Raw genomic sequence first — 25,770 nt, 5'->3', positions numbered from 1 at the left:
TTCAAAATTAATTTTTAATTTTAACAATTATCCTAATCAAAATTTATCCATTTTTCATAATTATTAATTATAAGAATAACTTAAATCCCAAACCCTAAGTCAAAACATGAAATCCACTGCCCTTTACAGTGCTTTTCTACTCCCCAAATGTGATGTGTTTTGCTGTTGTGCCCTGTATATATGGCTCTTAGGCAAAGTGATGAACATAGAAATTAAATGAAAACATCATCCATTCAACTCTGCAATTAGCATAAAAAAAACCAAATAATAATTGAACATCGAACTAGTCTGTTCTAAGAAAGAGAAAAACAAACTATTTTTTTTATTATAGAAAATTCAAGACATCCGGTCCATTCTTTTCTAAAACATATGACTGTCTTACCTTAACACAAGGTGTACAAACATATGACCCAATCAAAACCTGTAAAGTCTTGACTTCTCGAATAAACACAAATTATCACAATCTGCACGGAAATAGACTCAAACTCACTGCCTTACGGTAACTCAAGCTACCAAGAAACAAACTATTTCCCATTTTCCAAGTTCTACCTGTTATATAAATTAAAGCAATCACCTTTTGTAAAAATCAAATTTTATGTTGGAATTAAAGGGCTGCTTAAATCTTGCATTGATGATAAGGCAAACCAGAGAGAATCATTCTGAATGGTGCAGAAGCCCCAGACATGACAAATGATCCCAAAATTGAATCATAAAATGGGGAGGACAAACAGAAGAAATTGAAGGCTTTTAAACACTAAACTAAATCTAAAAATTACCAAATTACTTGAGTTTTTACTCTCTGAAACTAAACTTGGACCGAACGAACCAACCAAAAGAAAAGCCTATGATGGATATTGAAGAAGCCTGAAGTTCAAAATAAATTTGGGCATTAGACAAGAGGCACTCGAGATTTCTTCTTCCAGAGGATCATCACTTCAGCAGCTGAGGGTTGAGGGAGAGATTTTTGGTCAGATTGACGAGGGAAGCAGCCGGGTCAGAGGAACTGTCCATCCTATCTGCTGCTTCTCCGCTTGTCCTTCCTCCTGGTTTAAGCTGCTTCTGCTGGACATGGGAAAACAATATATCATGTGCAGGGTACAGCCAAAGACGATTAAACAATGAGAATAGTTGACAACCAAACAGCACGATTGGAGATAGAATAGAGAGAGTTTGAGGGGTGAGACTGACGTAGGTTTGACTACTTCCATAGACCTCAGTTCGAAGGGAGGCTACTTTGTTGCTCCTTTTAGCTTGAAGCAACTTCTCACGGTCCTCATAGAAGCTGAGATCATTCAACATAGATGTCTTCGCAGCATAACTCTTGAAAATATTGAGCATTTCTACTCCTTCCTTTAGTCCAATCTGGAATGGCAATAATGATTGAAAAAATTGTAAGCAGTGCAAACCAAGCTATAAACAGACTAAACAGTGCTCATTTACTAAGGGGGCAGCAGACATATCTGCATAAAATCGTCAACTGAAACTTCAATTTTTTAACTGCCATTCCGATGGAAAACCTCAAAATCTTTTTCTTTTTTTTTTTTTGGGTGTTGGGGGGGGGACGGACTGATAACTTCCAAATTTCAAGGCACAACAGGCCTTAATCCCATAAGATAAAACTTGGCCACATGAATTCTAGACCTTCAACAATCCTTAACCATGGCCATATCCTCTAAGGCTATAATATTCCGTATCATGTTTAAAGGTCCCATCAAGTTTTCAATGGTTTCCCTTTCCGTTCACTTGCTACAAACTTCATTTATTTCAAAACTCGCCTTAAAAATCTCAAGGCAATTTTAAATTAATTAAAATCAGAAAGCGAGCAGAAAAGGTACCTCCTGAGTGTCCCTGCTATGAGTGACAGGCTTGTTCTCATTGTTTTCAAGGATAATGTGCAGCAGCTGAGTATTTGGGACATCCTTAACTATATGCCACTTCACCGGGAAGAAACCATTCCACTTGTCAAGCTGCCAAAAATCCATATCTTTATTGAAGTCCACTGGCCCAACCATCTCAGCAACACCAACAAATTGTCCACTTGCATTCACCTGAAATTCCAATACGAGGGATTATAGAAAACAATTAATACCAACCACAATGTAAGATGGAAAAAAGTAATGTGCTCAAGCCTATTGAAGAAGCCGCAGCCTGTGATTGTCCTGGAAAAAAACAACAAAGCAAATAATGTTCACCTCTTGGAAGAGAATATAACTTAACTGAAAAAAAGAGGAAGACTGGACATTGTGTGCCTGTTTCACTTGCTTTTCCTTTTGCATCATGGAAAGCAGCATCTAATTTCCTATTACCGTTTGGAGTGCTTGACCAAACGTCATACTTAATGGACTTATGCACATCATCTTCACTATATGACTTTATGACAAAAAACTTTGCATTTTCATACTCAGTTTGGAATTCTTCTAGGTTATATTGATCCCCCCAAACAGTGGTCTCCCTCAGCAGTTCTTGACCTGCTGAAGAATTTGAAAGATTAGACCCACTCTGGGCCCTTGGACCACGCGTTAGCTCAGACGAAGCATTAAACTCTCCACGTCTGTCTCTTGTTCTGTTGTTCCCACTCCATCCCCTACCATAAGCTCGGTGATTCATTGGACTATTGTGCATAAAAAAGCCCGGATTTTGATTCATATATGATGAGAATTTACCAACAGGGTTGTACCCCTTCCCAACACTGGCCGATTGATAACCACCGCCTAACTGCAAAACATGGAAAAATTACTAGAAGTCAAAAACCTCACTAGAGAGAATGTGTATTTCAATTATATAATTAATTCCAATTATCAAGTAATCAGAGATACTGAATATGATGTATGCAATTTGTAAAAATAGGGAGGGAGGTGGGGGAGTCCTTAAACACATGCGAGAAAGAGAAACACATACAAAAAACAATCATATTTATATTTTAACTCCAATAAAAGTTGGCCCTTAACACCTCAGAAGTGGACATATATGTTTACAAAAGTGATATCAGAAAAAATAAATATAAAGGTAAAAAAGACCAACATATTTAGTTGGTGGAAAGGTAAAGGGTTTGAAAAATAGACCTATCTTTCCATCTCAAAGAGGAACTGCTGAAATAGCTTAACTTGGTAACAGAAAAATCCAGTAATACTATTTTACCCTGTCAGGGTAGCATAATTTCGATATTCACCTAAGCTTATGGATGTTCATCCTAAGCCTATAGTCATTCTCAAATTCATACCACCTATTCCAGATTCTCTCTTCTACCCTCTATTTCTTTATCAATCACAAATCAAAAGTACAGTATAAGGCACCTACCAACTACTCATGACAATAAGCCAAACAAAGATAAAAACAGTTTCGTAAGAAAATGTAAGTCAAGTCGAGTGCCCTCCAGTCAAGAGATACCAAGGTAAAAGAATTCACTACTGTACTAGAACTGACAAGTGAATAGACCCCAGAAATGTCTAATTTGAGATTTATCATTAAAAACTGTAAATTTCATATACAGGGTTGAGCCATTCAAAACTTAATAACAAGTGAAATGAGGTACAACCACATTTAGCAGCTGCTCCCCCTTTCCCATTTCTGCACCCCAACTTATTCATATTCCCTTATTCTTCCCCAACCTTCAGCTACCCATCTTCTTCTTCCTCTCCCAATGCAACTGAAGGCCACCCTCGACCTTCTCCCCACTAGTCAACTCCTTGGGAGCCATTTGAAAATAATGTCAGTTTCTTTTTCTTTCTTTTTTTTTGGGTGCTCATTGTCACTGCTGGGTTTCATTTCATCCATGTTGTGTTCATTTGAGTAAGAAAAAATAGAAACTAAACCTATTGTTTGATTTACCAGTCAATTGCCAAAGAAACTGAAAAGAGAAATGAAAGAAAAACTGAAAACTTTGCTTAATTTTCTTAGTTGGTGTTCAATTACATGCAAAAGAGAAATGAAACTCCTAAAGGTCAAACTCACAATACAAATCCATGCAAAAGAGAAATACGGCAAAATTTTATGCCAAATGCCCTTCCTAACCCAACCCCTTTAGCGAGGGAGTGATGAGATAAAGCTCCAAGACCACTTTTATATAGAAGTTTCAGGTCATAGCAGAGAATAAAGATAATTAATATGATGGTGTTTCATCACATAGTTGATATTGTGAAACCAACCTGTACAATATGGAAACATGACTATTTCTCAAAAACATTATAGAATTAAATTTTTTATTTTATTAATGTGTTCTCACCTACAAAATTTCAGCAAAACATCAGAAAATCCCAGAATTGAATTTATCAAAAATGTAGATTATTAAATTCTTGAAAAAATTAAAAAAAAAATCTGAAATATGCCCTTTCTCCCTCCATTTCACCATGTGTGTGTGCGCGGTGTGTGTGTATATATACACGGGAGATACACTAGATCAGGGGTCATTAACTCCAGATCTGGGTTTGATGATTCAATTCTGGGGCTGCCATGTTCAATTAGCAAAGACTATACGCACACCCACACAGAACATATCAAGGGTCGTTGAACCTATCTTGGCTCAGCAGCCCAGATCTGGGGCCATCATATTCGTTTGTAATTGTCGTTTGATTTCACAGAGTACATACCATACATATGTTGCCAAACCCAGATCGGGGCTTGACAAACCTCGATCTAGGTTTGCTGTGCTTGCTAGGGAGCCTACACACACACACACACAGGGACGCGGTTGCTGTGGTCTGCGCTTTCAGAAATGTAAATGAACAGAATTATTGAAATGGAAACATTTTCAAACACAAACCTTACCTTTTCTTCTTCATCATCGAACACCAGCAAACAAGATCAGGATTCAACCAACCCACCTCCGCCCACACAAGAAGAAGATGAGGGCAGCAAGGGAGAAAAATGAAAAAGAATAGCTAGCCGGTTTGAGTTCATGTTCAAACCTAGATCTAGGTTTCGACTAGAAGCTAGCGGACCCACAGACTGAAAAAGACAGAAAATGAAATAAAAAAGAGAAAAATAAAAGTAAACACTCCACATAAAAAGAGAAAAGGAAAGATAAAAAAAAATTCTTGGCCAATAGCATTTCTTCCAAATTAAATGAAATATTACATATATTAACCACTACATAAAATAAACAAAATATTTAAAAAACTTTACTTTTATTTTCAAAATTAAAACAGAACGACACAAGTAATAAACAACATATTTGCTTTTCATCTTAGTCACAAAGCATAGAAAGAGAAATAAAAGTAAAAGCAAGAACATAAAATTGCAAGTTCATAGCCTTATGAAATGGCCCTTTAGAAGTCAGGAATCATCACCCATTAGATTTTAACAAGAGCATGTAGATACTTTCCCATATTACCATAAAGGGTAAAATGGTACTGACACTCCTTGAGGTTTTGTGAAATTCAAGGGATACCTACTCAAGTTTGAAAAAATATGACCTCCCCCTACCGTTAAAAAATGAGGTCGATCATACCCGTAACTTTTTCTCTCTCCTCTACCCCTATTTATGTCATCTATCTACTTAGATAGCGTTTGTTAACCAAAATATAGACCGAAAAAAATGGGATATGGAAAGCATCCTGAACAAAAGTATTTTCCATTGTGTTTGTTAAATTTTCTAAAAGGAAGTCACATGACTTCTTATCTTGAACGTTCAAAATAAATTTATCCCTTCCCCTCTTTGGATAACTTATCTTAAACTTTACAGATAACTTATCTTATAGAGCATTATCTTACTCATTTTAACAAACACTACCTTAAAGAGAAAATAAAAAAGAAAGCAAAAAAAAAAAAAAATTGGTGGTGGCACCAATACCCAACACATGTGATGCATGAAAACAGCTCAAAGACAATGTTCTAGCATTTCCAAAACATTTCACGTTTTTGAAACTTCAAAAGGTCCAAAAACATTTTTGGGTCGTTTTTGTAATTTCGAAAATGTTTCGAGGCCATTTCGCAATAAGCTGAAAATATTGAAAATGCATTTCTAATTTGGAAACATGTTTCTATCCACAAACACTGGTTAGAGATGGAATTTCGTCTCTAACTAGCACATATTAATTCTCATTCAAGGCCTGAATTACCCTAGTCCCTCTTTGACTCTCGATTCTCTAACCATCCCTTTATCATCGTTCCCCCTTGCTGCCCGGTTTCTCGGTGCTCAATGCTTGGTGTCGCCGTCAATTCACAACTCCAATTGCTCGATGCTCAATTGCTCACATTTCCAACTCTAATTGCTCGGTACCCCCTCGTCGCTGATTGCTTGGTGTCACATCTATACGAATCAACATTTCCGTACTTGGTGCCACCGTTTACGTCCAACATGAATCAATTCAAAACTCCAATTGCTTAGTGCTACCATCGATTCACAAACACAAACTGGGTTGAACCGTCATTGATTCACAAACACAAATTGAACTAAGCCGTTGTCGATTCACAAACACAAATTGACATTTTTGTGCTCAATGTCGCCGCTCAATGCTGCCATTTCCGTGCAATAGTACGTCACATCTCTAATTGCTTAGTTTCATCGTTTTCGTGCAACACGAATCGTTGATTTAGCTTAAAGGATACGATTTCTTTTGTTTTTCTTCTTTTGCCTGTTTCTTGGTCTTATTTCTAGTAACTCTCGATTTCTTGGAAACTCAAAAGAGAATAAGCACTACTTAATTAAGTTGGTTCCTGCAATTTTGGTATAGTTGAGAGCCATTACAGCAGTGGTCTTCCATAGGAACATTAATGAATTGTTTGTTGTCTCGGGGTTTTCTATAATCTAAAATCTAGAGTGAGGCCGGTTTGAATTTGTTATAGGTTTTTTTTTTTTTTTTTTTTTTTTTGTATTTTTAAAGAATAGAAGATAACCAGAGGACAAGCATATATAAAGTTCTCATATTGCACTTGTTTGAATGCATTATGGAATTTATGTTTATATTTGTTTTAATGCATTACAGAATTTATGTTTATTTTTAGATTGAATAACTATTTTTTATACTAATTATATTTACAAAAGGTATTTTTTTATTTACGCTTTCACCCAGTGTTTTCATTTTCTAGTTTTGAAAAATGTAATTTCTTCGTCTCCATTTCGTATCGAAAACATTTCCCGTTTCCGTTTCCATTTCCATTTCCATGCAACCTATCCCAGCACCTCACAATCTTCATCACAGGAAAACACAGCCAATGATGAATGTTGCTGGGGTTATTCCGACACTAGTAGTGGATCGCAGGCCACCACCAAGTTTTTTGTTTTTTTTTTATTTTGGAATTTTCACACTAGATTTTTTTTTTTTTTAGGGTGGGGGCGGGGAGAGAGAGAAAGAGAAAGAGAGACAATGATGGTTGGGAATGAAACCAAGCCATTGCTCTCAACAACCAGCAGTGGCCAGGTATTAATCACAGCTGTCACTGGGTTTGGAAAACCTTGAATGGTTAGGTCCATTGCTGGGTTGATGCTCCAGGAGAGAGGGAAGGAAAGAAAGAGACAGGACACTGGGGGATGGGAAGCCAGCAGCACCAGAGAAGAAGAGAAGATGGAGAGCGATAGGGGACAGAAAAAAGGTGAGGATATTTAGGGCATTACACAATTTAATGGCAGTTATCTAAAGGCAAGAACTAAATTGCTCTGAAATTTTCCCGCATGGTAGATTGTAATTTCTCAAAATCAAGGGGGTGTCCCTTGCATTTCACTAAACCTCAAGGGGTGTCTGTACAACCCTAACAACATAAAAATTAACTAGAGAGGGACTAAATTCCCTTAGTTTAATTAAGAAGATACTGCTCTGTTTTATTAGCCAACACTCTAAGATCATTAGAAACTTATCACTGAGCCATATAATAACACAAAAAACTAGAAGCTATAGTTCTCCCTTACTAGTAAGTCAGAGGAGAAACGCCCACTTAAGGCTCAATGGCATTATATTGCTTGAAAAAACACTACCCTGCAAAGGCAGGCAGTAAATTGACCCAAAAAACCTAATAAAAATATTTGACATGAAAATTCACCTGATAAAAAAATTGGTTATAGGCTGACACAGTTTACTTATAAAGTATCCAGTTGAGTTCCCCAACTGGAACCAATAAAACAATCTGAAATACAAAGGTAATCCTATCATTAGAAGTAAATTCATTAAACTTGTAACTAAAAAAATCTTCATACATCTATTGTATTCAAATAAAAGTTGTCAATTAAAAAAATCAATTTATGATTTCACTTAACCTACTCATAACACATTATTGGCATGCATAAACATAATATAAAAGAGGGTAAACTGCCTCGACACCCCTTCTGGTTGGGTCTTTTGTTGAACCACCCCTCTTACGGTTTGTTTTTAGCCATAGAAGTCCCTGTACTTTTACTTATTGCCACAACACCCTTTCCGTTAGTTTTTATCACTGATGGTGTTAATTAAAATCCAATCAAAATCAAAATTAACAAAAAAAATTAATCTCTGTTTAATTACAAAAAAAAAAAAAAGATAAACAAAAGAGAAGGAAGAAGAAGCAGTTACTGCCGGCGGCTGCGCCGACAACTGAGGAGAGAGAGAGAGAGACCATTATTGGGATTCTTCTGATTTGCAGGCCAGCAAACCTAGCAATGGAGGGTTCCTTTCCGAAGGTTTTTCTGGCTGAAAATAATCACCCATATTAAAGAACAAAAAAGAAACACAACTTGGTATATGGCATCTCTTTCTGATTTCATGAGCAGGTTCTGATCTGATTCCCGAAACCCCTCTGTGCTTAAGCTTAGAAGCTAGAGAGAGCCCTAACTGAATAAGATAACAAGAGGACAAGCATATATAATGTTATACATATCAACATAGAAGAGCAAGAGTCCAACACCAAGCAAGTTCTTCACATTACAAAGCTGAAGCAACCAGTAATTTAACAATTTACATGGATGTGTATATACATAGGGAGAGAGAGTAGTTCTTTTTACAGATTGTTTTATGTAGATTCGACATATTTGGGAGAAAAGCAACACTGCTGTGAGAAGACATCAAAACCCTCACCCCTCCGGGTTTTCCAGCCCAGCGATGGAACCCAGATGTGTTCTTCCATTGCTGGGCTAGCCTGCCTCCCTCCCTCCCTGTCAGCAATTGCTGTTGGCAGCAGTGCCATAGCCACAGCCACTGTTTCTTCTTTTTAAATTTTTTTTTATAATTAAACAAAGATTAGAGAAATTTCTATTAATTTTGATTTAATTATATTTTAATTAACATCATTGATGATAAAAACTAACAGAGGGATGTCTTGGAAATAAAAAAAGGTACAGGGACCTCTATATCTAAAAACAAACCCCAAGAGGTGTCCGAACAAAAAGCCCAAACCACACAGGATGTCAGGGCAATTCACCCTTAAAAGATTATTTAATACAATAATCACCAAAAACTATGCTACTAGCACAAATCACTTTTGGCAATGCAATGTACAGGCAGTATGAAAAGTTTAACATGATGAGAAACGAAAACCATGCTCTAAAGAGTTAAAAAATTTCAATGTACACATCAATAAATGATAAGATATCAAAAAGCATTCAAATAAGACAGACATTGGTAAAAACTCCAATCAAATACTAGTTAACTCCTTGAATTAACAACTGAATGAATACCATGAGACAGAAATAATACCAGTTTCTAGTTTATCAGTCAGAAACTAAGTTATCAAAAATCTGAGCAGAAACAGTTAGAACACATTATGAACAACGAATAAAGAAATCCAGTTTTCCTACTGTAAGTTCTGTAATAGCAGTGATGTCTATGAGGGGAAAAAAACTAAAATGGCCTTCAGATGAACGTTGCGGCTTCCAAGCAACACATACCTTGCCAAATGTTTTAAGATTTTGACCTTCAAGGACAGGCATAGATTGCATGGTAGATTTTCTTGGTTTTGAATCAAATGACATTGTTGAATACTTTCCAGCAATTGTGCTACTTAATTTTTTGGAGTTACAACTATCAGCCTTCATTGAAGCACTAGAACCATGAATAGGTTTGGCCTTCCCAGATGAACCAGTGGTCCCATTGCCTACATTTCCAACATATGTAGAATCCCCTGAATAACATGACATTGCTTCTGACCCATGAGAAACAGGGTGCTGAAGATACCCTTGTGAAGAATAGTATTGCTGTTGCCCATCAGCACCCACAAAAGAACCTGTACCATAAGGATTGTAACCAGGCAGATAATAAACAAGTGAACCATTGTCTGATTGGAAACCCTGCATGGAAGAACGCACCTAGGTTAAAAGGTAAACCAACTGGAATTGATAATACAACTGACACAGTAAATGGTAAACATTATTTTCTTTGTTGCATAGGTACTCTAGCAGTAAATTATGCAATTACCTATTCCTACAAGTAATTTGTGCATAGTACAACTCTTATGTGCTTCTTTAGCAGGAAAAAATAGAATTAGCCACACAAAAGAACCAACCAATAAAAGGAAATAACTTAAGAGAAGATACCGTATAAGAACCAGCTCCAGCATTAAAATAATTATGGTTGTCCACTTGAGAAAAGGTCCCGTTATACCCTACAGAAACAAAATAACATTTCCAAAATACTATGAAATTCATGCATTGGGAATTTGAAAATCTGAAACCAATTGATATGTGAGTTGTCTGTATTTCGGTAAGTGATATAATTTTAAAAAGCAACAGCGAAGCATTGAAATAGGCTAGGATTAACATTTCATTTAGAAAGTTTGGTTAAGAACGCTATTTGTACCAATTTGCAAGTAAATTGCCACTGATTAGAGTTGTCCTTAGTCAGCTTCTAAATAAAAATACTACGGAAACATTTTTGTGAATTAGGGAAACAACAAAGGATACTAGGATGTACCTGTCAAAACTAAGACCTATAAAATTTTCATCCAAACTGAGTGATTAAAAAATCAACATGCTTGAGATCTACACAATTTTTTACGCAAGGGTATAAGTAACAATTTGAAAGAATATACACTACAAAATTATAATTCATAACAAACAAATCAATCAAGTATGCATGATTCTAAATATGCACAAGGTTCAATAAAATGAATTTTAAAAAGTTATTGTGTGTCATAACAATTAGTATTATAAAAACAAAGTCAACCGATTCAAGTGTAGCAGCTCTTTAGTGTGAACATTTCAAACCCTCTTTTTCCTCGATTTTCATTACAAGTGATTAAACGCACACAATGCCTGTTTGCAATTAAGGTTACCACAGGAAGTAATACAGTTAACCATATAACTTATAACTAATATGCACAAATTTTAATAACTACCCAAATAAATAATTAAAAAGTACTTAAAACAGAAGCATACATAAGAGAATATATATGAATCTTACAAACAGCTTCAAAAGCAGGAATACCAAAATACTATTCTTCCTTTTATAGAATATATTGATAAAAAACATTATATATTAGACACTCAGAGATGAAGATTTTAAAAGATTAATTAGGGGAGAATGGTTCATAGATAATACTAGTACATGGAGAAAAAAAGCATGTGATGGCAAATATTTTATGAAATGAAAACATGGAGGGTAAAGCTATAGAAAAAGTGACTAGCCGGTAGCCACATTGACTGCTTATTATTTCTGCTCTAGAATAAATTTATTGTCAAAAACGAACCTCAGCCTACTGTACTGAAGGCACCCTTTCTTCTAAAAATTGTCAGATATTCCAATTCTTGTTGTGTTTCCCGAAATATTTTGCACAATTTTCACAAGTTTCATTGTGCTCCTACAGAAAAATGCAATTAGAGGTTCAATACTGTTTTGTGTGAGTCCCCTAGAAAACAAATACCTTTTGCCCATTTGGATAAATAAGAAATGGAAATTTATTTCTTGAAGATCAGTTCACAGTTTCCACATAGAATATCCTAAGTAAAAAATTTATTCATTTTCCTTTTGCCAAATTATACATCAAGCATACCATATACTAACATCATCACCAGACTCATGTATAAGCCTTGACTAATAATAATCTCATGTATAAGCACTCCCTAACTAATACGGAAATCTGCAAACCTTTCTGCATCTCATATATATAGCTTTATAACTATTTTTAAGGGCAAATATTAAAAAAAAGGGTAAATTACCTAAAAAAATACTCAACCTTGACTTTATTTTCAAATTTAAACTTAAAATTTTGATTTTCCTCAATGGAGGTATCAAACTTTTAATTTATTCAATTGTATACCACCGTTAAAGTCCATTAACTCCAATCATTATTTGATGATGTGGAGCACTGATGTGGATTTTTGAATTGAAGTGGCTGCCACACCATCATGTCTTCCCCCCCCCCCCCCCTTCTCATCTCTGTCTATCCCCAGCAGCAGTGAAGGAAACCCCCTGCCATGGTGGGGGTTTTCAACACAGACTTCCCGCTGCTGGAAAACCACCAGAGTGGTGGAGGCTTCCTTTTTTGTTCTCTTCCCAAAACTCCCATCTTAACAAAAATCTCTCTCTTTGCAATCCCTCTTATCTCTGTTCAACAATGGAGAAAGCAACCTTTTCACATCTGCCATGCATGCTCTTCCTCTACTGGTTCACAAAATGAGAGTTGGATGCTACTATTGAAAAAACTAAAATGTCAGTCCTAAATTGAAACCAAAAGTAAAGGTAGGCTTTTTTTTGGCAATTTTCAAAGAACCTCTGTTCAAACTAAAAGTGAAAGAAGACGAAGTAAACACTAGATAACATTGGGTAGGTACCTTAACGTCCAGAATGTACATCCACCTATTCTCCTCTTTCCACAAGCATAGAAAGAAAAAAAAAAAAAAAGGGCCTGCTCATAAAAAAATATAACGCAGCAGATACAGAGCTTGCAAAGACAATAAAATGAAGAAATAACATCCATGTTATTATCTTTAATGGAGTTTGACAACTTTAATGAAAATCAGACTTAAACACTAAAGGATAGAACCAATCCTTCTAACCTGGGTAATAATAGTCATAACAGCTTGTAGGTGGATAATGAACATCGTGTTCTGCTACTAACTCTTGAGCTGTCTCACCATTAATGCTAGATGTAGCACCCACTGAGGACGAAATAGATGATGTTCCATCTTTTCGAGAAGCCTGACAGAAAATCATCGCAAAACAGCAGGATAAGCCAAAAATAGTTGCATGCAGTGCCCATGATGCTAGAAAAAGTTAAGTTCTACAAGTATCAGTTTGAGTGAAGGTAAATTAATCCAACACCAGCTAAAAAACTTTTTAACCAAAAATGGATAATGCCAGAGCAGCTTGTTGCAGTATGCTAACAAAGGGATGAGATGGATAACTACAACCCCCAGACTTATCAAACCAAAGGCTAACATAAATTCCTACCTTGGTCCAGATTAGAGCCAGCGCTCTGTGCAAAATGGTTTTTTCTTAACCAAGTGCAAACAATGAATAATTAAAGAGACTCTTGGTTTCAACAAGTTGCCAAAGCAACAAACAAACTTGATGAATCCTATAATTCTGAGCATTAGATTTTGATGAATCCAATAATTCTGAGCATTAGATTCTATTTCTGTGTAATTCTTCTATATTAAGAAGCTATAAAGAGCATAAAATAAGTAGGAACCTCTTGATCCACCACCACATTTATTGTTTTGTAACTGCAATGACAACCTACAAGCTATACCTCACCCACACTAATAAAGTAAAATTACCAAATTAAGATCACAAGAAGAAACAACAGAATCAGAACTAATCAAAGATGTGCACAACCAAGGTTAAACAATAATAATTTGCCAGAATCTCATCACCAGAGGATTGAGTAATCCCCTCCAACACTTCTCCCAATCAAGGCCAATACCAAGCTCGATAAAGGAGCGTAGTGTTAAGTAAACGATAGTCAATGTTAAGATCATCAAATCTTAAATTATGGATTCTAAACAACACGCATATTTATTCTGTTTATGTCTTCCTTCTAGATTCAAAGGGTAACCAAAGAGTCACAAAATAAAAAAGTATTCAGTTCCACAAGGCAAAATACTTGCAGGGAAGAGCAGAAGTCATCATTCAATAAATAGAACGAAGAAAAGAAAAAGAATAAAGCAAAAAACCTAAACGAGAGACAGTGGAGAACAATTCTGTCATTTTTGGCTTACCACAGTTTGCTCAGCTAATTTAGAGGTGTCTGACTTCAATTCAGCAGCCACTGCTTCAGCTGAATCATAGAATTAAGAAATAACAATGCATAAATGTTTATTACATAATTACATGGAGCCCGTCACATCTTGTACCAAAATGAGAAGCTTCTATTCAAGCAATACAGAATAAATAAACATACAGATAAATTCCCTTGCAATTCAACAGATGTTAGCAGAAACCAACTTCATATGCTAGAAGAATCGTTAGAGTTCTGGATGTACACCAAGATACCAATTGCAAGGCACCCAGACATTACATAACCAAACAGATTCAAGTCAACTTCTTGCATAGAATATAACTCAAAATTATTTAGTCCGGAACAAGAAGAAGTCAAGGAACTTGACCACTTAACAATCTTCATTGTCACCACCCTATTCCCTTCCTCCCCAACCCCCACCACAAGAAAATAAATAAATAATAGCATAAATAAAATAATCCAAAAAATTTTCCACTTAATATGCGTGCATATATGTGCATAAATACGAATATGTAAGGCCTTAATAATTTGGAGCTTTGATGAAGATAGCAAAATTAGCGTTTTAGACACACAAAGCATGGAAATTGTGCAAAAACTCACAATTTATATGGCTGCATTCAATTGTGTTTCATGTAATTTATGAGTGTGGGAGCTTGTAATACTTAACAATTGAATAAAGGAATTCAGAGAAAGGTCTCAACCGCCCCAAAAACAAGGATACATTTCTCAATTTCTTTCTCACCAGCCATTGTCAATCTTCCAGAGGCAGTTCCTCCCTAGGATCAGACAGGAGAATATGAGAAGTATGTGTTAAGCAAGAAGAAAGCTAATCAAGTAGTTCATCACTCTTCCAATTGGAAAATTTGCAAAGAAAATTCTACAATTGATATCAACTTAAGCACCATAAGATACTTTCTCCAAATAATTGAAACAAAATATAGAAACAAACGAAAAAAACAAAAAAACAAACAAAGCAGGTTCCATCATGTACCAAGCGCGCATTATCCATCAAAAAGGAGATTCTGTTCTTCCATTATGGACAGAAAGAACAAGATTCTTCAAGTTTTCTCTCTTTCCCATTATACACATTGAGATATAACTCGACAAATGATATCAGGGATGGTTGGCACAGTTGTATGCACCCATTTAAACATTGACAAAGAAAACCACAAATTTCCACACCAATAAAGAATAAAAGTTATTAATGGGATTTTATATAAAGATCGAAATATATTTTTTCTCACGCCAAGAAAATTCACAAACCCAAGAAATATGAAAATCTTTTAGTACAGATTGGACCTACGTAAACATTTGATTTTTTTAAATGATCCGGAATGGGTGGCCTGTAAAATAAAAAGAAAAGAAACTTCAGGAATTTGAGAACTATGACTTCAAACATAGCCAAGTGCCTAGTTTTTTTCACTTTTTTATTAGCAACGAAAGAGAGGGAAGATAAACAGCATGGGAAAGTATAGACAAAAAAGATAATTCCAAAAATAGAGTAGAGCTACAGTGATAGTGACTAAAAAATTATATTTCCCCCGACTCGGGGAAGACAGCGCTGAAGAAGAAACACTGAACCAAAAACGAGTAATCAATGATTTGCAGAACGAAGGAACTTGGATTCAAAAATTATGGCAAAATATACACATTAAAATGATTAAATGTCCATATTCATTATGTACGTTCGTTCCATAAACAGTGTGAAAAAGCAGCACTTGTAAGTAGCAAATCTCCAACGTTCTTGGAACGTAGTATAGAAGCGCGGCCGCGATCTCTACAACAGCCAACAGAAGAAGAAAAGGACAAGAATCATACGAGTCGAAAAAACACACGAAATCGAGCCGCAACGGCCGAAACAACGGGCCAAGACAGCCGATTCCGATCCCCCCGCTTTCAAACCCTAATTCTGAACACCGTTTCAGCAGTGGCTGCAAAACGTACGTGTGTGTGTGTGAGAGAGAGAGAGAGAGAGAGAGAATGAGAGTGAGAGGTGAAGTGAATCACAGAGTGTCACAGTGGGGAGAGAGAGAGAGAGAGAGGAGCGTTGGTGGAGGTTGGGCGAAGGAAGAAGAACCCCTTGACTCGAATCGGACGGCTGGTGTTGCGGAGGAATGTGAATCGAACGGGCTGCGTTGGCCCCTTCACCGGTGAGGAGAAATGTGGACCGTCGGATTGGGATCAAAGGAATTCCGTGCGCCGAGGGCTCGGAGTTTTTGAAAATGGTCCAATTCCCAGTAATACGACAAAAACGTACATTTTTAATTTAAATAAAAAAAGGGGAACGTACGCGCGCTAAAAACATATAATACGAAATGTCATGTTTTATTGTAACGATTACAAAGCTTTTACTATATTGTAACGATTACAAAGCTTTTACCATATGTATATATATATATATGCGCGCGTCAAATTTTAGCTCTTGGACTGGTCTAAACTAAATGAATAATGTTATTGATATATTTTTGTATATGTCTTGGGCTACACAAAAGTGTATCAATGACAAAAATATCTCTCATGAGGCACATGAAGAGGCGCAGGGTATTTTGATCATAATACCCATTGTGTAGGTCAAAATGTACAAAAATAATGTACATGTAACATAATTCAAACTAAATAGGACCTAATCGGAAAACTTATGGACTAAATAATACATATAATATACATTTAATTTATATTATCTGTAATTATTTAATTTTTATATTATTATAAACAACTACGATTAATCTCGTCGATACGCCAAAAATATAATCATAATAGATGATTTCAATAATCAATTATGAAAGTTAATTGATTATAATCAAATCAAATACTAAAATATCATATAAATAATATTTTATTATAAATTGTTAGTGAAACTTTCAAAACCCACATAACTAATCAAAATTTTGGAAAACTTAAACCTGTGCAAAAGGTGTAATTGCAATATATGATTTTGATACTCTTCTATGAAAGTTAATTGATTATAATCAAATCAAAATCTAAAGCTTCATATAAATAGTTTTTTATTAGAGATTATTATCAAAAATTTTCAAAAACAACATAGTTCATCTAAATTTTGGAAAACTTAAACCAGATATGTAATCACAATAAATGATTTTAATAGTCATCAATTAATTATAATCAAATCAAATACTAAAACATTATATAAATAATATTTTATTAGAGATTGTTGTTGAAACTTTCAAAAACAACATATTTAATCCAAATTTTGAAAAAATTCTTTAAATACCAAGTTTGTGTTTGAATTGGTTGGTTTTTTATCTTTATCACAAATTAATATTTTTAATTATTTCTTATTTGTAACTCTGGAGACTGCAACATAAAGTTGTCCATAACTAAAAATTGATTTTTTCAAATAAAGTATGACATGCGAGGGAGATTGACCTTGACTCTTACTAATAAACACAATATATGAATATACGATATAACAAAAATGTATTGCCTTCGTTAAAACTTGAAAGGTAATCTTGTATCTAATAGAATTAAAATCATTATTGGAATGAAAACTTTATACCCTACATTATTTCCCGAAATAATCTTGGCTTCAAAGACATAATTTCCAAACGTTCTAATGACTAATCTAATCCCATTATACAATCTAGCAGAATAACATAACATGAATATCAACTTTCAATTTTAACTCATTTTAGACACCTCAAAGCATTTGATACCATTTAAAAATTATGGAGCATGAAGATCTTCTAGTTAATCAATATTGGAATATGATTTGCAAGCTCCATTAGAACTTAAATATGTTTGTTCCTCACTTGGATAAAGGAAACCATGTATTAATTTACTAATTCAATGACTTCAAGAGTTGGAGCAAATATGCTTATTTCCTGCAAATATGATGGGTCATGATTTAATAAATAAATGGTTTTACCCCATGCATTGCATGGTATTAATTTCGTATGGAAACTTACATAGTTAACTGAATCAATAACTATATATTATTTTTTTTATAGTCTTAAAAATGTAATGTTTTAAATATTCATTAGTATTGAAAACCCGTGAATACCAAATAAATCCATAATTTTTTTTAAGGTAATCAAATGCATGGGTTTTTTTATATGCTAATAGTTTTTACATATTTTTTATATCATTCTTACTTAATTTTATGTTTAATTCTCATACTTTTATATGTTTTTTATATTAATTTTAGGTAATTTATCATATTGACATGATTTGAATTAAAAGAGAGAAAAAAGAGCAAAAATTATGGATTTTCACTGCTCAAGAGTTCAATTAAAAATAAAAATTGAACTAATTAGAATTTTAAAAAATATATGTAAAATCTCTATATGTCTATTTTTATACGCTTCAAATGGTGCATAAATCCAAATTTTCTATAAAAATTTATGGTTATTGGAGTGACAAAAGGTCAAACCTATTAAAAAAATAGCATTACTTATGAATTTTTCATTTCATTTTCAATAAGTTGGGTTGAGTTGTAAACGGATTAAGGGGGCTTTTAAAGGTTATTTGAGTTGCATATTTCACGAAGAATTAGGCCCAAATTAACCAAATAAATCTATCCCAAAAATCTAATCAAATTAAACTCATATGTTACAAAAATTCCTAAATTATAATTCTTTATATTTTGAAATATTATTTTGTATTTTTCCTTTAGCATGGGGCCTAAAATTTTGAGTGGGCATGGCTAGCATGAAACATGGAGAGAAAATTAGGGAGTAAAACATGGAGGAAAAAATTAGAGAAGTAATGTATGGTTTGATCCATGTTTTAATGAGAAAATTAAGGAAAATAAGAAAATGATAAGTATAAAAAGAGAATGAATGCTGGGAAATTGGAGAAGTTGAAGGTGAGATAACTTGGAGCATTATTGGTGGATGATTTCTTGTATTCTCTTCAAAAATTTGTGACAGTGTTTTTGGATAAAGAAATTATGCATGTTAAAAGAGTTTTTTTTCCCTTATTCCATTTCTTTTAAATTCTATATTTACATTTATTTGTGTTGGTCCCTTAAGATATGGCAACTCAAGAGAGGGAAGAATTGAGTGTTTACATTTTTTTTCCCTTTTAATAAATATTTTTAATTAATAATTATTTAAGAATATATATTTGATAAATATAATAAATTATATTTAAGATTAATAATTAATGCAAGCCACAAAATATAATAAGAATAAACAATATAAGGTACAACACAATTTATAATGGTTCGGTGTTACACACACACATAATCCACTATTCTAAAGTCTAACCACTCTTGAGATTCCACCAAATCAAAATCACAAAAATTTTCACATTAGTTTATCTTAAAAACTAGATACACACGTAGATTACAATGGGTTATAAGCAACTACTACAGCAAGGTTTTATTCATATCTTACCTTATAAACTAGATTTACCTAGATTTTAATGGTTATAGGAAACTTATACAATTCACAATAGTATTTTAAATGTTAGAAATAATTTATCCACACTTTGACACAAATAAGCAATTAAGAACAAATTATATAAGATAATAATATTTAAATAAATAAATAAATAAATAAATAAATTTGTAACCTTAAATGGAGAAATTTGGATTTGTCGTAAAAGACTTAAAAGAACTTTTCTCCCTTTACCTTGTGGCTCTTTGATGGATGTGCACTAAAATTTCAAGAATCTCGAATTGTTTGAATGCTTTGCTTGAGAGCACTTGAGAGCTTTTGAGTGTTTTGAATATACAATGGAAGTACTTGGATGCTCAAAAAATGAGTTTTGCTAGTATTTTTAAGCATTTTAGCCACTAAAAAAATGGTTAATATAAAATTTGAAATTCAAAAAACATTTAGAGTCTTTCAAACAATAAAAAAACATGTCTCATATTTAATTCAAAATAAATTACTTTTAGCATGAGAAATCAAGATTTGAAAATTCAAATTTAAGACTGCGTTCTCTTTACTGTTTTCAAGTCATTTTTAGTTTTCAATTTTCTAAAATAATAAAAATGCATTCTCTTTGTTGTTTTTAAAAATGCATTTTTGAAAAAAAAAAAAAACTCAAAACAACAAAAAGTTGTTTTGAGTGTTTTTATCCAAAACAAACTTTAAACTCAAAACATATTTATTTATTTATATTTTATTATTGTAATGAGAAAAAATATTATAAAATTCATTAACTTTAAAATCTATATATATTTTTAATAATATATTAACATTAAATATTTATAATTTATTGAAAAAATTATTATTAAAAAATTATTTTCAAAATTTAAAAGAAAACACGTTTTCTAATTTTCTATTTTGAGAAATAGTTTTTTAAAATGACAAAGAGAATGTGTTTTCAATTTTCTAAACACATACTACCAAAACAAAAAATCAAAAATGAATTCAAAACTTAAAACTAAAAATTGAAAAGTAAAGAGAACGCAGCTAAAGCTTTTGAGACATAAATGATTGAAATGTAAGGCCCGCTTCTGAATACCTGAAAGAAGGTCCTTACATAGATGATATAGAACAAAAATGAACTCAACTCATTTCATTTCTAGCAGCGAAAATTTAAATAAGATTTATTTACATTCCCAATATCTCGTAACTCTAGGCTCAATAGCCATTAAAATAATAAGAGGCTCAAATGCCCATACATAATAAATTCTCATTATTACAAATCTCACCAAATCACTAACTAGGATCTTAAAAGTTAGGACGCGTCTCTATACACCACTAACTCTAGGTTGCAGTCCTTTTGGACTTGCCCCCAATAACCGTCTTTCTTTTACCTGGAATGGCAAAAAAGATTAAGTGAGCCACAAAGCTCAACAAATTCGAGAAACAAGGAACAATATATAGGATCCAAGAACATGATGACACCAAGAAGAGTAATCAAGGACTCCATAATTATATACAAGATTCGTAATTCATGAATTTATTAATTCAACTCAATATATCATGTCACCATGTATCACTATGCAAATGTGTATAAAATTTCAATGTCATTATTCATTCTCACAGGCTCGCAAGCCATCAATCAATACATGCAATAGTGCATTATTTCATTACCAATATCAATATCCCTGGCTCTCAAGCCATAAATCAATGCATGTGAGAGTGTATAAGTTTCATAAACCTCACAAATAAATATGGAGCCAACCTGCCGGGCTATGGCCACCTCGTCCCGCGCCAGGTGCTCTAGGGTACCCTTTCCCTCCGCGCAAAATATTAGGTGCGCAAAGATAAATAATATTGTGCCATATAATATGATCATATTGAATGTGTGTGAAATGCGTCACGCATTTACTTCCACATCTATATAAACATCATGAATTTCATCTCACAAACCGATGCCATAGCTATATATATATATATATATTTTATACCCATCTCACAATACTAAATAGCTTTTCCACTTATATCAAATATGCACACCAAATATAATAATTTACTCATGAATTAGTTTAATCAATTTACTAATGAATTCGTTGCAATTTATTTGTATGCATACCAAACATTTATATATGTATTTTTCTTTACATATAATTTGAATTATTCAATTTAAGACATCAAAATTAGGTAGAATGTATTCTAATATATATATATATATAATTAAAGAAAAAATCAAAAAAGACTTCTGGACCCAAAAATTCTCCTTTACAAAAATAATTATGAGAGAGAATCATTTTATATATATATTTATATATATATTTCTAGGTGGGACTTTAAATTTCAGAGGGTGCGTGGGTGCATGTGTTTACACACACATATATATATATATATATATTACTTACTTGGGTGCCTTTAATTTGTAGTGGGTGTGTATACGTTTATATATATATTATTTATTTGGATGCTTAAAATGTGTATATATATATTATTTATACTATTTGGGTGCCTTGCTTTCAGTGGGTTTACTTTTTGTTAACATAAGACTATTAACATAACAGAGGCTTAAGAGAGAGAAATAGCGCTTCCAATCAAGCAATTACACTACTGCACATATATATGTATATGTATGAGAATGTAATGGGGTGGGTCGGCTGGGACAGGGAGACATTAAGATGGTTGCATAATATATATATATATCTATACGATTTGAATAAAGCATGGGGGTATCCGAATAAGTAGCGGGATTACACTGTCGTGCTTATATATATATATATATATATGGATGGATTGGTTGGGACAGAAATAGGGGCGTGCGTACATGTATATACAAGGGCTGTTAGCATATATATATATATATATATATATATATATATGGATGGAAATACTAATGGGTCACTCAACTGGTACAACAATGGTGGTTGTTATATATATATATATATAGATGTGTGTGTGTTTTGCTTGGAACAGGGAAGAGCGCCCAGACTTGCTACTTCAAACTTGCAGCTTCTCCGCGCGAGTATATAGGTATATATATATATAATCTTTATTTACCCCCCACAAAAGAATAAAACCTCTAATAGAAGTGGCCATTCCAGAAGTAAACCTTGGAGTAAATCAAACCCCATTTGGATACATCAAAGAGACTCACAGGGAATAGAGAAACAGAGCCATAGTTGAAATATAGTGAAACAAAACAACAGATTATCATATTTCACGTAATGCATAAGGAGTGTATGGATAGAAATTTGAACTTGAGAATGTAATAGAAATACAGGAGAAACTTGCCTGATGAGGTGCAAAAACTCCCCAGCAACAGAAAACACACAGCAATGAGTGAATAAGAAGATGCAATGCAACAGTGGGCAACATGGGTATATTATAGGTGCTGAAAAGTAGGGATATGGTATCTGAAAAAAATAAAAGATGCGGCAGAAAAGGCTGCTAGACTGCATTGTTCCCCCTCCCAAAAGACTGATTTGCCCCTCTTTTTTTTTGTAACAGACAAGCTTTTTGGGGCATTTTTGACATTTAACAATTATTTTTATTTTAATTTATTTTTCTTCTCTTTTTTTTTTCACATAAAAAAAAATTTAAATCTCTTTTATCATTGAGCCCAAGCCCAACCCAACAATTTATTTAACCCACTTGATAAACCCATGAACACATTTAATTATTTAAATGGAGTCCAAAACATTAATTTCTCAAATTCTTAGAAATTAGACCCATATACTTAAATTCATGATCACATGCACCAAGAAAATTTCATATTAATCTAAAATCATTTGATGCCATCAAAATGAATTGTTAAAATACTTCGACCCACATTTAGAATGCCCTTGAGTTAAAATTAAATATGAAAAACACCTAGGCCCAATTTAGGGTCATTACAGAAACAAGAAAATAAATCTAAAAATAATCTTTTTTAATTTAAAATAAATTTACTATTTGTATGAATAAGAAAAAATATGTCTAAAAATAATATTCATTTAATTCAAAATTTAAAAATTCAAATATAAGTTTTTGAGACACAAATTATTAAAACAAGAAAACATGTCTAAAAGTAATTAGATTTTAATTTAAAATAAATTTACTTTTTGTATAATTAAGAGAAAACATTTATATCATAATTTTTTTTTTTATTAATCATCAAAAGTTAATTAATATGAGTAAGTTGGCTCAACAATTTGTTTTGTTATGGATTTTATCATTTGTATTATGAACTAACTCTATAATTAGAGTATTTTGATGCAACTTAAATATGATAATTTGATTTTCATAGATTGGTTTTCTTTTTTGATACAAGTTTTTATTATTGTATTTAATGCTCTCAAATAGTTGATCAATATTTGATTGATATGTTGATATAGATTTAGACCGGAAGAACAAATCTATAACTTAATCTAGATAATAAACACAACAAGAATATAATTAGAACGGAAATAAAATTTCGACTTGAGTGGTTAATTATATTTGCATAAATAATTAAATTTAGATTGTTAACTATTTAAATTAGATTAGATTATTTAGGTGAAATTAAAATAGCCTAGTGCTCTCCAAAATTTGAACTTCTTCATTTTTATTTTTTATGTTATTATTTTATTTTATTTTCTTAAATTAATTAATTCATCACTTAATTAATTATTTAAATAACATTTAGCTTGATATAATTTTAATAATTATCACTCGATTCTTGTGGGAACGATACTCTTACTCACTATTTTATTACTTGTGCAGTCCATGCACTTGTGGAATATCGCTTTAATTTTTTAATATTAATTAAGATTTAAGATATCATATTTTAAAAATTCATATTTTCAAAGTTTTATTATTTTTGCAAAAATCAAATTCCAAGAGCATTATTCATTCTCATTTAGAGAAACGGGGAGAGCATTATAAAAAATATGTTAAGAATTTTTAATTAGCATTGAAAAACTCATGCTTCATTTGCAGGGGTTTTCCAATACTAATTAAGATTTAAAATATCACATTTTCAAAATTATAATATAATAAATATTTTTAGTTTAATAATTAATTAATCACTACCTTTAATTTTATGCAAATTTTGGAGGGAAAACAGTTCACCGTTGATTGTCACTTCGCAAAATAACAAATTTATAAAAATTCTTTAAGGTAATCAAATGCATGGGTTTTTCAATGCTAATTAAGATTTAATATATCATGTTAATTAAATAGTCAAGACTAGCGAAGAAAATTAATGCATAGTGAGAAAAATAGTCAAAATCCATATTTTCAAAGTTTTTATTATTATTGTAAAAATTAAATTTCAATAGTAATTAGTATTGAAAACCCAATGTTTCATCGTATTTAGAAGTTTTAATTAATCACTATCTTTAATATAATGTAAGTTTTGAAAAAAAAAATTAATCATTTATTGTCACTTGACAAAAAAAACAACATAGCTAATCCAAATTTTGAAAAATTTAAACCAAATGTGTAATTGCAATATATGATTTTGAAAGTCATCTATGAAAGTTAATTAATTATAATCAAATCAAATACTAAAACATGATATAAACAACATTTTATTAAAGATTGTTGCGAAACTTTCAAAAATAACATATTTAATTCAAATTTTGAAAAACTTATTTAAATACCACATTTGTGGTTGAATTGGTTGGTTCTCCATCTTTATCACAAATTTATATCTTTAATAATTTTCGATACTAAAAACTTATTTTTTCATATAAATTCCAACATGCGAGAGAGATATTAACCTTGACTCTTATTAATAGACACAGCATATAATACAACCAAAGAGCATTGCTTTCGTTGAAATTTGAACGGTAATCTTGGATCTAATGGAGTTAAAATAATTATTGGAATAAAAACTTTATGCCCAGCTGTTGAGCCAACTCGCTCATATTAATTAAGTTTTGATTATTAATAAAAATATTTTTATGATATAAATATTTTTTCTTACTCATGTAAAAAAATAAATTTATTTTGAATTAAAAGATAATTACTTTTAGACATGTTTTATTGTTTTAATAATTTATGTTTCAAAATTTTATATTTGATTTTTTAAATTTTAAATTAAAGAATAATTATTTTTAGACATGTTTTCTCTTACTCATACAAAAAGTAATTTATTTATGTCTTAAAAGCTTATATTTGAATTTTCAAATCTTGATTTCTCATGTAAAAAGTAAATTTATTTTAAATTAAATGTGAGACATGTTTTCTTATTATTTGAGAAAAACTAAATATTTTTTGAATTTCAAACTTCATATTAACTCTTTATTTAATAACTAGTGTGTTTGAAAGATGTATATATACATGATAAGTATGGAAGCTCAAGGTAGAACAAACTTGATAGAGCATTCAAACAAGAGAGAAG

General features: G+C 32.3%; 1 protein-coding gene across 1 annotated transcript; it reads right to left on the bottom strand.

Moving 5' to 3' along the window:
* Window positions 1–338: 338 nt before the first annotated feature.
* Window positions 339–15,971, bottom strand: LOC127802594 (YTH domain-containing protein ECT1). The gene is made up of 10 exons (XM_052338489.1): window positions 15,898–15,971; window positions 14,801–14,855; window positions 14,060–14,118; window positions 12,896–13,037; window positions 10,436–10,503; window positions 9,791–10,189; window positions 2,218–2,715; window positions 1,836–2,048; window positions 1,189–1,362; window positions 339–1,062 (listed from the first exon to the last, which is right to left on the bottom strand). Exons 2-10 carry the CDS (start codon window positions 14,826–14,828, stop codon window positions 931–933), a joined length of 1,713 nt encoding a protein of 570 aa, XP_052194449.1. The 5' UTR covers window positions 14,829–14,855; window positions 15,898–15,971; the 3' UTR covers window positions 339–930.
* Window positions 15,972–25,770: the final 9,799 nt, after the last annotated feature.

The sequence above is a fragment of the Diospyros lotus genome, chromosome 5, assembly GCF_014633365.1.
Source record: "Diospyros lotus cultivar Yz01 chromosome 5, ASM1463336v1, whole genome shotgun sequence".
Taxonomy (NCBI): domain Eukaryota; kingdom Viridiplantae; phylum Streptophyta; class Magnoliopsida; order Ericales; family Ebenaceae; genus Diospyros; species Diospyros lotus.
Note: the sequence above shows the minus strand (reverse complement) of the source record. Positions and strands in the feature narration are given on the sequence as shown.

Coding starts and splice junctions, on each gene's coding strand:
- LOC127802594 (XM_052338489.1), bottom strand. CDS start 14,828: ATGGCTGGTGAGAAAGAAATTGAGAAAT. Junction 2,716..9,790: donor ATCTTAAAACATTTGGCAAG/GTATGTGTTGCT, acceptor CATGTTTTGCAG/TTAGGCGGTGGTTATCAATC. Junction 1,063..1,188: donor ATGGAAGTAGTCAAACCTAC/GTCAGTCTCACC, acceptor TCCCATGTCCAG/CAGAAGCAGCTTAAACCAGG.